Source organism: Gossypium hirsutum, chromosome D04 (genome assembly GCF_007990345.1).
Source record: "Gossypium hirsutum isolate 1008001.06 chromosome D04, Gossypium_hirsutum_v2.1, whole genome shotgun sequence".
NCBI lineage: Eukaryota > Viridiplantae > Streptophyta > Magnoliopsida > Malvales > Malvaceae > Gossypium > Gossypium hirsutum.
The window spans coordinates 40,496,367-40,511,988 of record NC_053440.1 but is presented as its reverse complement, the minus strand read 5'-3'; the positions used below and the strand labels follow the sequence as shown (position 1 = coordinate 40,511,988).

Genomic DNA, 15,622 nt, shown 5'->3' with positions numbered 1-15,622 from the left:
TAAAATCACATTTAATTTTTATAAATTTTGATGACAAAAACTAATATTTTTATAAACGTAAAACTAAAATTGTGATAGATACCTAAGTTTTATATTTATGTAATATTTAAAAAACTTATAATAATTTCTTAGAAAATGTGAAGCCCGAAAAAGGAAGAGATTGGGTTCATCGTTCATATTGAAACCCGAAATTAAATTAATTGGGCTTTAAATTAGCCCATTTACAAATCAAAATCCTTAAAAACACACAACTATACCTTTGCTTAAACCCTTGACACTGTTAAACCTCAAGAGCTGAAGAAAAACCCAAACCGCCAGAGCAAAAAGCAGAGCGGCAGCAGCGGCGGCGGCGGACCATGGTGAAATCCTACCTAAGGTACGAGCCGGCGGCTTTCTTCGGTGTTATTGTATCCGTTGAATCCAATATCACATACGACAGCTCAGGCAAGCACCTACTCGCTCCGGCTCTCGAGAAGCTCGGTATTTGGCACGTCCGTCAAGGCGTCTGCACTAAAACTCTATCTCCTTCTCTTTCTTCTCGTGCCCCCTCCCTCGCCGTCACCTGTGTCGCCTCCGCCCCTTCTTCACTGGTAAAAGATTTAGTCTTCTCTTCCATTATCAATTATTATAATGAATGCTCCGTTTTATTTTATAGTTTTCAGAGAAGCAAAACCTTAATTTTTTATTTTTAATATTTTGATGAATGATAAGCATGTATGTTATTGTTTTCGCGTTGATAAATTAGGAACTTTTATAAAATGTAAGTTGTAATAGTGACAACCCCAACTGAGTCGCAAGGTTTTTCACAATGTTTTTAGATGGTGAATTTATCGTGATTTTCATGAAAATAAGTATGAATGAAAGAAAAAGATTTAAATTGCAGGTAGCAAGTGGTTATGCGGATGGTAGTATAAGGATTTGGGATTGCGATAAAGGAAGTTGTGAGACTACATTGAATGGACATAAGGGGGCTGTGACTGCTTTAAGGTACAATAAGGTTGGATCTCTGCTTGCTTCTGGAAGTAAAGACAATGATGTTATATTGTGGGATGTGGTTGGTGAGACGGGTCTTTTTCGCCTTCGTGGGCATCGTGATCAGGTTTATCATTTGTTAGTTTTTCTATTATAGTTAACAAATTATCGTGTTATTTGTTTTTTATATGTTTTAATGTCTTTGCATTTTACATCTTGCAGATCACGGACCTTGTTTTCCTTGATTCTGGCAAAAAACTTGTTAGTTCTTCCAAGGATAAATTTTTGAGAGTGTGGGATCTTGAAACTCAGCATTGTATGCAAGTTATTAGCGGCCATCATAGTGAAATTTGGTCTATTGATGTTGACCCAGATGAAAGATACCTGGTCACTGGTTCAGCAGATCTTGAACTCAGATTCTACAATGTAAAGCATGAGTTGATGAATGGAGAATCTATGGCGAATGAAACTGGGCCTGAAACTGGGAATGATGGTGAGTCAGCTACTCAAAATAAGTGGGAAGTTCTAAAGCCCTTTGGTGAAATTCAGCGGCAAGGTAAGGATAGGGTTGCAACTGTGAGATTTAGCAAGTCTGGAAATTTGCTTGCGTGTCAGGTAGCAGGAAAAACGGTTGAAATATTCCGTGTATTGGATGAAGTTGAATCCAAGCGCAAAGCAAAACGTAGACTTAATAGGAAGAAAGAGAAGAAATCTGCAAAAATGGGAGTTGAAGTGACTGATAATGTGGAAGCAAATCATGGTACTGAAGAAGCTGGGAATGTCTTGGTTGTTACAGTTCCTGATGTTTTTAAGCTCCTTCAAACTATTCGAGCCAGCAAAAAGATCTGTTCCATCTCTTTCTGTCCAGTCACTCCGAAGAGCTCACTAGCTAGTTTAGCATTGTCTTTGAATAATAACTTATTGGAGTTTTATTCAATTGAAAGCGGTTCTAGTACAAAAACACTCGCTATTGAGCTTCAAGGACACCGTTCTGATGTTAGAAGTGTCACACTTAGTTCAGACAATACTCTTTTGATGTCAACCAGTCACAATGCTGTGAAGATTTGGAATCCAAGTACTGGTTCTTGCCTACGAACAATTGATTCTGGTTATGGACTCTGTGGCCTAATTGTACCTCATAACAAGTATGCAATGGTTGGCACTAGGGATGGGAAAATTGAAATTATTGACATTGGTAGTGGTACTCTCAGTGAAGTTGTTGAAGCTCATGGCGGCTCCATAAGGTCAATTGCTACCATTCCAAATGGAAATGGTTTTGTTACCGGTAGTGCAGACCATGATGTGAAGTTCTGGGGATACCAAATCAAGCAGAGACCTAGTCAAGTGTGTTCCTCCTACCTTCACAACCTCCTTAAATTTTTTGAGTGGCTAACTTTTGATTTATTGCTTCAAAGTTCAGCTTGTTTAGCTTTGCCTTTATACATTATGTAGTGGAATGTATAACTTGTCCTTTATTACGAATGTAGTTGTCATGTTGAGTTGACAGATGAGTGATGTTAGATTGGTCTTGTTAATTTTCAGGATTAGTGGCTAACTTTTGATTTATCGCTTCAAAGCTCAGCTTGTTTAGCTCTGCCTTTATACATTATGTAGTGGAATGTATAACTCATCCTTTATTATGAATGTAGTTGTCATGTTGAGTTGACAGATGAGTGATGCTAGATTGGTCTTGTTGATTTTCAGGATTCTAAATGCCTTACTATATCAAATGTAAGGACAATGAAAATGAATGATGATGTTCTAGTGGTTGCCGTTAGCCCAGATGCTAAATATGTTGCTGTTGCGTTGCTGGATTGCACTGTGAAGGTAGAAATAATCTGACTTATCCTTCTCTCCATTGAATTTTCTTTGTCCACTTTTATTTGTCTTGGTGAATTTATTCTGTTATTGTTTTTCTATAATTTGTAAATGGAAGCATCACGTAGTTTTTCTGCTCAACCTGTAAAACACAAGGTTATTATACTTTAGTTCCTTCATCTCACTTCTTCACTATGTCTTCAACCCCCTGTATGGAACCTTTTTTATCCCATGTTTTATATGTGAGAGCTAGAAGTGATATTGCATCCCCTCCTGCACTTATCATGTCTTACAAATATTGACTAATGTGTGCTAATTAAATCTGCTGATTTTAAAAATTTTTGTTTTCAGATTCTGTCCAAACATGTTCTGATAGAAGCTTCTGGTGAAAAAAAAAATAAAGTTCAATAAACTGAATAGCATTCTCTGCAATTTAACTTCATTATAGCATGCATGACATTGTGTTATCCTCTTATCAATTAGGATTTGCAAGTCCACTTGTTTTGCATTATCATGAGCCTATTTGATAATGACAATTTTCTTTTCCCTTTTATGCAGATTCTTTTTATGGACTCGCTCAAATTTTTCCTTTCCTTATATGGCCACAAACTTCCTGTCCTATGTATGGATATTTCATCTGACGGAGATTTGATTGTAACTGGATCCGCAGACAAGAATTTGAGGATTTGGGGCTTGGATTTTGGTGATTGCCACAAATCCATCTTTGCTCATGCTGACAGGTTTGTATGATGGTAATTATCATGAAATGCAAGAGGTTTTTGCTGAACATTTTAATCACCAATTCTGATGAGGTATTTTATCAGTGTTATGGCAGTTCAGTTTGTCCGCAACACACATTACATGTTTAGTGTGGGGAAAGATCGCCTTGTAAAGTACTGGGATGCCGATAAATTTGAGTTGCTTTTAACTCTTGAAGGGCATCATGCAGATGTATGGTGCCTTGCAGTCAGCAACCGTGGTGACTTTTTTGTTACAGGATCTCATGACCGGTCCATTCGCCGTTGGGATCGTACTGAGGAGCCTTTTTTTATTGAGGTACTTTCTAACGTTTGTGCTGTGTACCGAAAGTGAAGTTCTTGGCTCAGGAAGGAGAATGCTGTTGTTAAGCTAGTTCTACTTACTGCATTTGTGATTATCTTTAGAGCTGGATTCTCTTTTTGTGTTTACCGTTGCTTGAATGTGCAGGAAGAAAAAGAGAAAAGATTGGAAGAAATTTTTGAGGCTGACATTGACAATACATTTGAAGACAAACATATACCAAAGGAAGAACTTCCAGAGGAGGGAGCTGTTGCATTAGCAGGGAAGAGAACTTTGGAAACCCTGACAGCCACTGATTCAATTATTGATGCACTAGATGTGGCGGAAGTGGAGTTGAAACGAATAGCTGAACATGAGGTATTTTTCACTTACCTTGTTCATTTGTTCTAAATTGATATGTTAATGGCTTTAACTTGCTTGTTAAGTTTGGGAAAAAAAGTGGTATCTATCTTTGAATGCCAAATTTGTATTTTGACCCTCATTAATTGATGCTTTTAATAATTTTCTCTTCCCCTAAGGAAAGAGGAGAAAAGAAAAAGAAAGTTGTTCCAATTTATATGTTTACTATGTTGTATCTCAGGATGAGAAAGCCAGAGGAAAAGTTGCTGAATTCCAGCCAAATATGATTATGCTTGGGTTGTCCCCATCTGATTATGTCCTTCGTGCTCTTTCAAATATTAGCACCAATGATCTGGAGCAGACTTTACTGGTAATTAAGTGTGTCTTAGGATTGCAGTCCATGATTTTCTACTTGTTTAGTTAATTATTTACCTTATAATAGGACCAAATACCACGCATATGCTGAAAATTCAGCAACTTTAAATTGAGTTTCTATTCATATTCCAGCCATGTCAATAGCCAAGTTAGTAATTCAGCTTCTCACAATTAATAAAAGAAAAATCATATATGAAAGCTTGACTATCTTTGTTTTGTCTAGAAGTTAAATTGAACTTCACTTCAGGATTGTGGTAGATTATGAATAGGAACCTTTCATTTTTTACGCATCTTATTGTTTATCTTACTGACTCAAAGTTGTTCTCTGCCCAGGCATTACCATTCTCAGATGCTCTCAAGCTGCTCTCTTATACAAAGGACTGGACTTCAAATCCAGACAAGGTTGGCCACCTTGCATTATAAATGTCTTTATGGTTGGATGTTTTTGTAAATAGATGTGTCATGTACACCATGCATTCTCTTTGAGATAAACACTAAAGCTATCGATGTTACGAAAGCATATGTTTTATGCATTTGAGCACTCATCATTTGGTACTTACTGTTGTTAGTTACAATATATCTTGTTTGCACAGGTTGAGCTGGTTTGCAGGATTGTTACAGTGTTGTTGCAGATACATCATAGTCAGTTAATTAGTACCCCATCTGCCAGACCAGTGTTGGCTGCTCTAAAGGAGATTATTTATCCACGAGTTAAGGTAAATATGTACTTTGGATTATACTCGTCTTGAACCTGCATATTCCCTTGGAACAAGAACGTTCAGTTCTGCAATTAGGAGCCCCTAACAAATTTTAAATATTGGAAAACTTTAAGGATCCATTTCAATGACATAACCTTTCGAATTTCTCAGGAATGCAAAGATACTCTTGGTTTCAACCTTGCAGCAATGGATCATCTAAAGGTTTATAAAATGGCATTTCCACTATCATCACTTAAATTTCTAATAAAAAGGCTAAAACTTATTTTCCACCCTTATGTGTCCTTTGATTTCAGCAACTGATGGCTTCAAGATCCGATGCTCTATTCCGAGATGCAAAGTCGAAGTTGCTGGAGATTCGTTCGCAGCAGTCAAAACGTTTAGAAGCAAGAACAGAGACCAAAACAGAAAACAAAAAAAAGAAGAAACAGAAGAAATAGACTGATCTCCAACATGGGCAATACTTTCATTCTTTATTTTTAAGGTTTAGAGAGTGCTTCCCGGAATGATCTTCATGCTTCAGGTAAGAAGCATATTTTTGTATTCTAAGTTCTCTTATTTGCCTCAGTTGTCTGTAATATACGAAGATCATCATCCAAGTGAAATTTTGAAGTTTTCATGACCAGTTTGCTTATATTTATGGGCCCGAATGACTACTAAGAAGGGTTTTATTATTATAACAATGTCTATAATACAATTATGGCTGTCCAATGGATTTTGACTAGACTGCTTAATAGTGACTCAATCATCTAATGTAACAGAAATTGTTCATTGGTATATATTAGTACAAACGAGGTTGATCCTAATAAAGGGGTCATAGATGTTGGATTCAAACTCAATTATCTATTCGATGTCATTTCGGTATGTATTCGTATTTTTAATCTCAACAATATTAGGGTTTTAAGATCATATGGAAAAATGATCATGTTTGAGGTATGTGGTTTGAGATAACTATATTGTATTATTAAAAAAATTAAAGTACAATAATCTTTTCTTTCTTGAAGTGTTTTCGTTCTTGCAACAATAATCTTGTAATAATTATGGTTCTTACAAATAAAATCCTGAAGTGTTCTTTTTTCATATATAATATTGTGGGATGGGGCAACATGATTTAAATTTGTGTCAAATGAGTGTTGGTAAAAGTTTTAATCACTAATCTATGCAAGTCAATTTTGAAATGTTTTAGTTTTAGGTTAAGAATTTTTTTTAAAATAATATTTGATAAATTATTAATGAAGTTTTTAAATTTTTCTAAGGTTGACAAGTATTTAATAAAAATGTAATAAAACATAAAAATAAATATATAAAAAAAAAGGTAAACGACAATTTTTGAAGGTGGTTTACTGACTAAATATTAACTTTTCCTTTTCATTATTACAAGCATAAGCTTGCAATTACAAGTTCTTTTTATGGATTGGTCTTTCCAAAAATGAGAAACTTATGACAAAACTTTACTTAAAAAATATAAGATAGAAAAATAAAAGGCAAGTTAGATTAATATATCATTATCTTTTTATGAGAGATCGCAATAATTAAACAGTAATGATTTGATTGTAAATAGAATTTTTAGACTTTTCAAGCAAGATCATGATAATCTTTTAAATTTATTTGTAGAATAAAAAAAATGTAAATACTAATCTTTAAAGAATTTGTGAAACTTAAAATCTATGCATACTAAATATAATAATTTATTAAGTTCACTTGTGAAGCTTAAAATCTACATTGTTTATGTATTATGTAATAAGTTATAATGAACTCATTATTTTTGCTTATTGAATACATCTCGAAAATTTTATTATTTTATATATATATATTTTTCTTATTAGTTTAATTCATCAAAACTTAATTAATTGATGTCAAACCATGACAATTTAATTTTAGAACGTACTTCATTTCAATAAGTTCATTTTAACTTAAATTTCAACAATGGTAATACTGTGAATAAATCTTCCCCTTATAAAAGGGAAAGTCCTTGAACCTAGAGAAATGGATTAAATAGCTTAAGAAACATAACGGAGATAAACCATTATTCTACAACAAAATGTTGCATATATAAAAATGTAAAAGTAGCCAACACCCCAAAGTTATTAACCATGATTAGCATCATCTATCAATTTATTTTAAGAGTGACAAAACTCCTTACTCTTCCCCCAACTGCTTGGATATTGATTCATCAACTTAATAACGGTGAATAAGTTGTTTGTATGCTTCCTTATTCTTCGAATAGTACTCAATTTCTGCCTGAAATGCATTAGATGTATTTCGATTTAAGCATCGAGGCAGAACATGGAACAGATCATGCATGCATGCATTCATGGATTTAAAATTTTCGAAGATGAAACCTTCAGGTAAACGTGGATGGAAATTACCTTTCGAACTCCGGTTATAGCAACAACAAGCTTTTCACCAATCAGCTCCTTCAAGACATTGTCTTTCTGAAGAGCTTCTAAAGATTCAGAAAGTGATTTAGGAAGTCTCGATAGTTTCCCTTCTAGTGTAGCTGGATTTGCATCTGTTTTATTCATAAAAATTGCATTGAGATGGTAACGTCAGAGTATAGATTTCAAGTAGTAATGGAATATTCAGTCGAAGACCATTACTTTCTGCAGATTAACTTTTTAACCAATTTATGCAGTGTATGTGTCAAAAGCTATGTTATTTGAACTTTGACGTGAGCGTTACATATGATATGTGTCCACATGAGTTGGCTTCAGTATTTTCTAAGCTTTTCAATACCCGTGTCCAAATATGCGTTAACCGTGGTACTTCAAGTACTTCAAGCAACATGAAGAGTTTGAGCACAATCTGTTTAAAGTTTCTGATAACAAAAGCTATTATGCAGTGAAAAATCTTTAAATACCAACAAAAAAAAATGTAATCTTACCAATAGGTTGAGGCAGATGAAGATGCCGTCTTAGACCATCAATTCCAGCAGCAATTATAGCAGCCAATCCCAAGTGTGGATTTGCACATCCGTCAAAAGATTTGATCTCAAAGTTGCTCACAAATCCATTTGGAATCCCAGGTGGGCATGCAGTCCTCAAAGGTGCTTCTCTGTTTTCTTTGCCCCAGCATTGATATGCTCCACTCCATGTATTAGGTTGTATGCGATCATAACTGAAGACAAATAAAAGTTGAACATAAAATCAAAGTAGATTTAGAATACATGAATGCATTACAGTAATATTATCACGTGCAGCAAATACACATGTGTGCAAGAAGTAGAGAATAAACCTATTTGGAAGTGGTGCCGTGAATGCCAAAATTGAGGGAAGATGATCTAAAACCCCTGCCATGAACTCCTCTCCAACTTTAGACATTCCATGCTGAGAAGATGCATCAGATGCTTGGAAAACATTTTGTCCATTCTGCCATAAACTGAGATGCACATGGGATCCAGAACCTATGTCATCCAAAGCATACCTGGGCAGAGAAACATAGTTAAAATGTTGGGTATTCCAAGTTTCTAACGTTAAGGGAAAAACATGCATGAAAGCCTCACAGCATTGACTAATATATGAAGTTTAGCTCAATTCAAATGATTATCAGACGAGTCTCCCATAATATTTATTTGTTATTATATAATCAGAAAGATTCAGTAACTCAGTTGGAATGATAAAGCATAAATTGGTATACTAGTAGACATTCAATAAACCCTTCATCTGCAATACCACTACATGACAAAATAAATATTTTAATGAACCATTTGAGTTTCATCCAAAGCAAAAGCGAAAAATATCAGAAACTATAGGCCTTGACCAGAAGATGAGGTAGAAAGCATTGGTCAAAATAAGAAAAAGTTACAACTTACTTGGGGACAAACGTTGCCAACAGCCCATGTTTATTTGCAATAGCCCTAACAACTTCGCGCGTGAAAATCAAGTTGTCAGCAGCATATGTACAAGCAGTGTACCCCAAAGCCATTTCATACTGACCATTTCCAGCTTCTGCATGCATCTGTAAATTTTGAAAGCTAAAGTAAGCCAGGAGAATCAAGTAATACTCAACTTTTCACTTCCTAAGATGCACAAAAAAGCAGCATTCAGGAGAGGGAGGGACGAAGGAAACCAGAGAAAATGATGGCTCCCCATTAAGGAAAACGAATAAAACCACTGGATCTCTACTTTTATTTGTTATTATAGAAACTTAACATAATTGAGAAAAGAAACAAAATTTCTAGATAATTATTACATGATAAAATGCTTATACCATCATCTAAAGTTATTACCATAGGGATCCATTACTGATGATTGTTTATTAATCGTTTTCTGCAAGCCTGGCAACTCATAAAAGGTTCAAATAGTAGACCTTTGTTCTTAACCACTTGTAAGAAAAGGGATGCATTTAGTGTGTTGAAATTTATTACATTTTAGAAAAGGATAACGCAACCAAAGATTCTTTGATTTGGAAGTAGGCTACATGAACAATTGCAATGATCTCAGTACATCTCGTGCACTCACACTAAAAGAACACCTGAATGGGTACTTGGGCAAACTCGGTTGATCTCTGCACGTTTATTCTTATCTTGGATTATGTACTTGTGTCTTAATGCAGACACTCAACTAAATAACAGACATAATGAAGACAAACTAATTGTCAGGTAAAATATGAATAAATTTAATGACAGCCGCATAGTATCAGTTGATGAAAGTCCCTCCAATGATAGTGGATATCAAGAACATGACTTCTCATCTGTACCTGCTCAACAGCAACATTCAAGGAATTTAGAGCTGCAACAATTTCTTGAAATAAAGTGGAGATAGCATCAAATCCAGAAGAGGAGCAATAAGGTTTTGAGTCGATTGGCACCCACTCCTCTTTCCCCTCTCTGCAAGTTTTCAAGGGGAAAAATTCATTACAATTAACCAGAGCTAAAGGCTGCTAAAACAACAAAAAGGAGGGAAGTGCCTATGTCACCCACCTTTCTAGCTTTTTCAAGAGATAAAATTCATTTTCAAATCCTGCATTCATTACCTGCATATATAGAATTCATTAATTGAGCGTGAATTCATATGCATGACAGACCACCTGACGTACCAAGTTGAATTCATCTTTTAGAACTTTTGAAACTCTTCGTAGGGCCTCTCTTGGGCAATATTCCCATGCATCCCCAGGTTTAAGATGCATGTCAGCCAAGACCATCTCCTCTTGTTTTTTCCTATTGAGGAAGAGGGTACCAACATTATTTTAAAGGCATAATGAAAATTAACAATGTTAGCAACGATAACAAAGAGATATTCATGTCAAAGATATGAAAGCAAAACAGGAAATACTAAATGATGCAAACGCATGTAAAATTGTGAAGGTATTGAAGGGGAAGATAGAAATATTTCCCATTGCGGTAAACCAGATATTATTCCTCAAAGATACAGTACCATGGGATTTCCCTCCAAGTCGATAGGTCAGGCATCAGTCTAATCTCACCAGTCCCAGTTAGATTAGTCTCATCAGCTGGACCATCAACAGCGGAACTCATTGCCATACATGCAAAAGTCAAACCGACACCATTTTTCCTCACAACATCGTTAAAGCGTTTCTTGGGGACAACCTGAAATGTCAAATAAATTAAGAAGAAACAGCTAAATTGCAGATTACCCTTACAGTCACAAATGGTCAAGAACACTCCTTGAACAAATGACATCTACAATAGTACTATTCAGTACATACCATATAATTATAGAACCTGATAAAAGAAAGAAAATATAGCCTAAGGCACAATTATATAGCATGAAAACGATCTCAATCTTTCCTCCAATGTGCCATTAAGGCATCATATTGTTATTAGGATCAACCAAACCATTGGCTTCTATTTTGGAGTAATAAAGTCCAATTGCTGGCAGAATAACTACAACATAAAACTTGCAATAGGAACTAACAGGATATAGAAATTCAAAACAGATTAATGTTTTTGCACTATTAGGTGAATGATGCATAAACCAGCCAGCATATGATCCCTAAGGTAGCATCCGAAGAATAGAGGGAAAAGGAAATTAATTTGATTTTTAGAAGTTATAGGTTTGCTCATCAAAGTTGGTAATTCCCTTTAGTAAAGTTTTTGAGTTTCCTCGTTTTTCAGATAGTGGCAAAGGAATAACTTATATTTCTTCCTGAGAGTTGTGATGATGAACTTAATCAAAGAATGAATAACTGATCTATACGAAGAAAAAGAAACCTTACTCGGCATCTATGCTGTCCGGAAGCATCTGCCCATAAAATACGAACAAGGGAAACACTATGTTCTGGAACATTTGTCCCTATCACGTAGCTAGGAGAGTCACTAGCCTTTAAACCTACTAGTTCCTCGCCTATATTAATCTTGTATAATTGTATAGCAGTCCGGGCAAAGATGTCCTTGGATGCTTCAATAGCTTCAGTGATCAAGAGATCGTGATCAATGCATGAATCACGTAGAACAGAAAAGACAACTTCACGCGCTCTTTTGGCACCTGAAACAAAGGAGTAGGTTTAGGCCTCGTCATCACGTGGATTCTATTTTGTGTAAGACAAGGAAATCTAATAATTTACTTCAGAAGTTGTTTTATCAAATAAACCCTCAAACAATTGAAGGCTTCTAGACTTTTCCAATGCTTTAACAAATTAGTCCTATTTTTGTCAATAAAGTGAAGGGTGAGGACCATGCCAAATACATGCACCTGCACAGAAACGAACTCGTTCCTCAAAGAAATAAAATTTATGTTGCACCTTCCAATCCCAAGACAGATTCACACAGCAAAACCTCTACGTGTACATGAATATATAAACTTAGAAAAAACAGTTTCTATAAGGGAGTAACTATTTCTTTAAAGATATTAAAGGGCTATTTTAGATGGTAATTCAGTGTTTTCTAATCAGAATTTTTAATGAATATCGAGAATATGAAAAATTGAAAATTTCTAGCACTTAGAACTGTTCCTGGTGCAATGCAAATTTTTAATCGCCAGCAGTACAGACAGACAATAATAATCTAAGAGTGATCAGGTTTGGACATGAGATTCTTAAAAATAGAATGAATACAATCAGAAGCATCATTCTCCAGCCATTCTATGATATGTGCGGATGGAAACTTCGACTGACCTAAGTAGTATGTTTCAGGAGTTGCAACTGCATCAGTGCTGAACATGACCTGCAATTTTTGCGTTTAAGATCAATCAGTAATAAAACAAACTTAGAGCACATATAAAAAGAACCAACCGTGTCTATTGACAGATTCCTCACTGGATGAACTAGTATAGAGCTCTTTACTAAGTTGTGTGATTATCTAAAAAAACAAATGTTCATTTTCTTAAGAACTTCTGTACACTGAGTACGGATTCTCAATATTTCCTTTGGGCGACTATTCTCACCTTCTTTATGGGAGCTAACTCCAAAAGTTCTTTGACTGAGGATATCATCCCATGAAAACTGAGCTTGGGAATTGCCAACCCAAAGTCAAGGTAAACCTGAAAGTACGACTCATTATATACAAAGGAACATGGAAGATTGAATAAGTTTAAAGAATGAGGTGATCCACTAGAGAGTAGAATTTTCACCTGGGGATAGATAGAGGCTAGATATGAAGCTTCCTTTGAAAACGGGTAGGATGCATGCAAAAGAACAATGCGACACCCGGAAAATCTTTTATCCTCCAAAAGGGTTCGAAGATGAAGAGGATTGGCTAGCCGTAAATCCAAATCTTTGTCTCCAAAGCTAGTTGTGGGAGAAATGAAACACGAGAAATAAGGAAAAAGATGCTAAAAGTGCATTTGGGTTGCATGCGTGCAACCTGATAGCTCACTTATAAGGAGAATAACTTGGAATAGATGAGCTGCCTATTGGACCTTGCTAATTTCAACATAGAGACCAACCGCTAATTTGATATAAACTTTAATTTCATCTGGCAGGGCCCCTTTCAGATTGCTATCCAATCCAACTCAAGTTCATTTCCTCAATTTCCTAGCAATCGACAAGGGTTTAGTTGGGGAACATTTAACAATGTAAAAGCTTATCTTACCCTGTGTGTATCTGCAACGGCAAATCAAACTGTAGAGCTACCTCCAAACCATGAATGAATATATGGTCAATTAAGCTTTTATTTGTAATTCGTACAGGTTTCCCACCTGAAATGGGAAATTGTTATATCCACTGATAAATGCAAAAAGTCCAATTCAGAGGCTATAGTATACTTACGTTGTAAAACTTCAGAAAGACCAATCTCAGCATCCTCTCTGGTGACATGTGGATTGATTTCCAAACCACTGCGGTATGCAGCTATGCTCTTCAACCCAACAATCTCATTTGCAACTGTAACAGTGAGTTAAGAAATCCAGCTAGGACAGCAAGCTCTTCTTATCTATTCATCCTTACCAGTTAGGGAGGCTAACCTCAATAATCTTTCACTGGTGGTCAACCGAAGTTACATGAACTGTCCCTAAATCTTCAATTAGATGTTGCAGATGATGTGTTAATTTCAAATCAATAGAAAGAACCATGGAAGTAGATGTCTTTCAGTTAGAATGAGCAGGTCACAGGATGAACAAAAAGTGGTAAAGCCGTGATGGTAAATATAGGTTCTACAAGCCACATATGTGTGAGTAATGGAAAATGACTATTACAAACATCTATAACTATCTGAAAGGATATGACCTCAAGCTTTTCAAAAATGTTTCGGTGAATGCATCCAATGTCCAGGTAGATCCATCTGGCATCTCCTGTAAACATATGTAAGTTGTAACAACACCAAAGATATAAAAAAATGTGAAAAATGAACTTGCCATCAATGATAATATTTACTAGAATTTAATATAAATTTAAAAAGAAGGTTAAGAAGGGATCCTACCCCATTAAGGATCTCCTCAGCCAGGGATTCAATTCTGAGTATCCTACCAACAAATGGAACAAAATTCTTATGCCACTGAATGTCATGTTTCTTGTCAAGCTTCAGTCCATCATCAATAAGAATAGTAGAGATTCCTGCAGCTTTAAAGCACTTTGAGCTAATGGATTGCAATCCAGACAATCTGCGATATTGTTCTACAGCATCCAATGATGACTCCGTGCCATAGAATTCTGCAATCTCCCTCAAATTCCTCTGTCAAAACCAAACTGTCTCAGAACAAAAGGTTAGAGCCCTACTTTTTCAAAGTTATCAGGCAATAACGATTGACTTTATTTACAATTATAGCACAGTTGGTCTATGATACGTAAAACCAAACACTTTTGTTATTCAAAAAGCTGCACTTTTACATTTTGAATCAAGGCTTTGTTTGAACAGATATTCATTTATTCATTTTCAACTTTCAACCAGCAGATTTAACGATCCAAGAAATGTCAAAGCAAAGTCAAACTATTCCAGATCTATTATTAAACTGAGAACCAAACAAGCTTAAAACGTAAGATTCATAAATCTATGGAACAAAATTAGAAACAAAGCATTAAAGAAATAGACAAATAGTAAAAGGAAAATTGAATTTGAACGTCGCTTCAAACTATCGAAAACAATTTCACACAAACAGCAATACTTAACACCAAAAGAAAAAGAAAAAAGTTTCCACCACTGTTTTATAGTATTAAGTCAAAGAATCAAAAGACATTAAGTCACCATTGGAAATGAAAATAAACTGATTGATTTATAAGATTAAAAAATAAGAAGAATAAGAGGAGGAGGAGGAGGAGAGTGGCTGCCATTGCCTTGAAAGAAAGGGAGTAAGGAGCCAAGGATAAGGCGTCGCCAGTTGCTTCAGACAGTGAATTGATGAAAGCAAAAGAGGAATCTAAAGGAACAATACTGTGCGCATGAGAATCCACCACCTTCATTTTCTCAATGGCTTCTCTCAACTCTGCAAACACCATTCTTTTTCTTTCCCTTTCCCGCAAAATTTTCCTTTTCTTATTCTGCCGGGAAATCAAATGACGTTAAATTACTTCCCAATAGATAGTTTTGCGAACCATTTGAGTTTTGACTACAACAAAATGGCTTTTTAACATTTTCCTTGTTCGACTTTTCTTTCTTTTTCAACTTTTCCCCTTTTCTAAATTCTTGTAATTTTTTTTTCATCCATGGTCACCTAATTATTTTTTTAATCACTCAACCATCAATTTTTTAAATTTAGTCACTCAATTAATCCATCTTTTTATCTATTTCTATCAAGTGTAGTTAAATCTGTGACATGAGAGTGATGTGATAATTAAAAAGCAGTATAATAATAAATTTAACTTTAAACTTTTATATATTATATCGATTTAGCTATAATTAAATTTTGAGGATTAATAATTTTTTAAAATTATAATAAAAGTTTAAAGTTAAATTTATTATTATAATGATTTTTAACTGTCACATCACCCTCCTATCACATATTAATAGCAGT

General features: G+C 35.1%; 2 protein-coding genes across 2 annotated transcripts; one reads left to right on the top strand and one right to left on the bottom strand.

Moving 5' to 3' along the window:
• The first annotated feature begins 266 nt into the window (after positions 1 to 266).
• On the top strand, positions 267 to 6,013 carry LOC107899496 (WD repeat-containing protein 3). The gene is made up of 12 exons (XM_041091155.1): positions 267 to 590; positions 884 to 1,099; positions 1,195 to 2,316; positions 2,677 to 2,799; positions 3,349 to 3,530; positions 3,615 to 3,846; positions 3,997 to 4,206; positions 4,430 to 4,558; positions 4,897 to 4,965; positions 5,157 to 5,279; positions 5,433 to 5,483; positions 5,576 to 6,013. The coding sequence occupies exons 1-12, from the start codon at positions 357 to 359 to the stop codon at positions 5,717 to 5,719; spliced, it is 2,835 nt and encodes a 944-aa protein (XP_040947089.1). The 5' UTR covers positions 267 to 356; the 3' UTR covers positions 5,720 to 6,013.
• Positions 6,014 to 7,266: 1,253 nt separating this feature from the next.
• On the bottom strand, positions 7,267 to 15,240 carry LOC107899497 (protein fluG). Its single transcript, XM_016825223.2, has 18 exons — positions 14,946 to 15,240; positions 14,095 to 14,346; positions 13,899 to 13,966; positions 13,446 to 13,561; positions 13,270 to 13,375; positions 12,809 to 12,965; positions 12,623 to 12,718; positions 12,354 to 12,402; positions 11,457 to 11,725; positions 10,655 to 10,827; positions 10,317 to 10,437; positions 10,201 to 10,253; positions 9,978 to 10,107; positions 9,091 to 9,236; positions 8,514 to 8,702; positions 8,164 to 8,396; positions 7,649 to 7,791; positions 7,267 to 7,520 (listed from the first exon to the last, which is right to left on the bottom strand). The coding sequence occupies exons 1-18, from the start codon at positions 15,105 to 15,107 to the stop codon at positions 7,458 to 7,460; spliced, it is 2,526 nt and encodes an 841-aa protein (XP_016680712.2). The 5' UTR covers positions 15,108 to 15,240; the 3' UTR covers positions 7,267 to 7,457.
• Between the last annotated feature and the right edge of the window lie 382 nt (positions 15,241 to 15,622).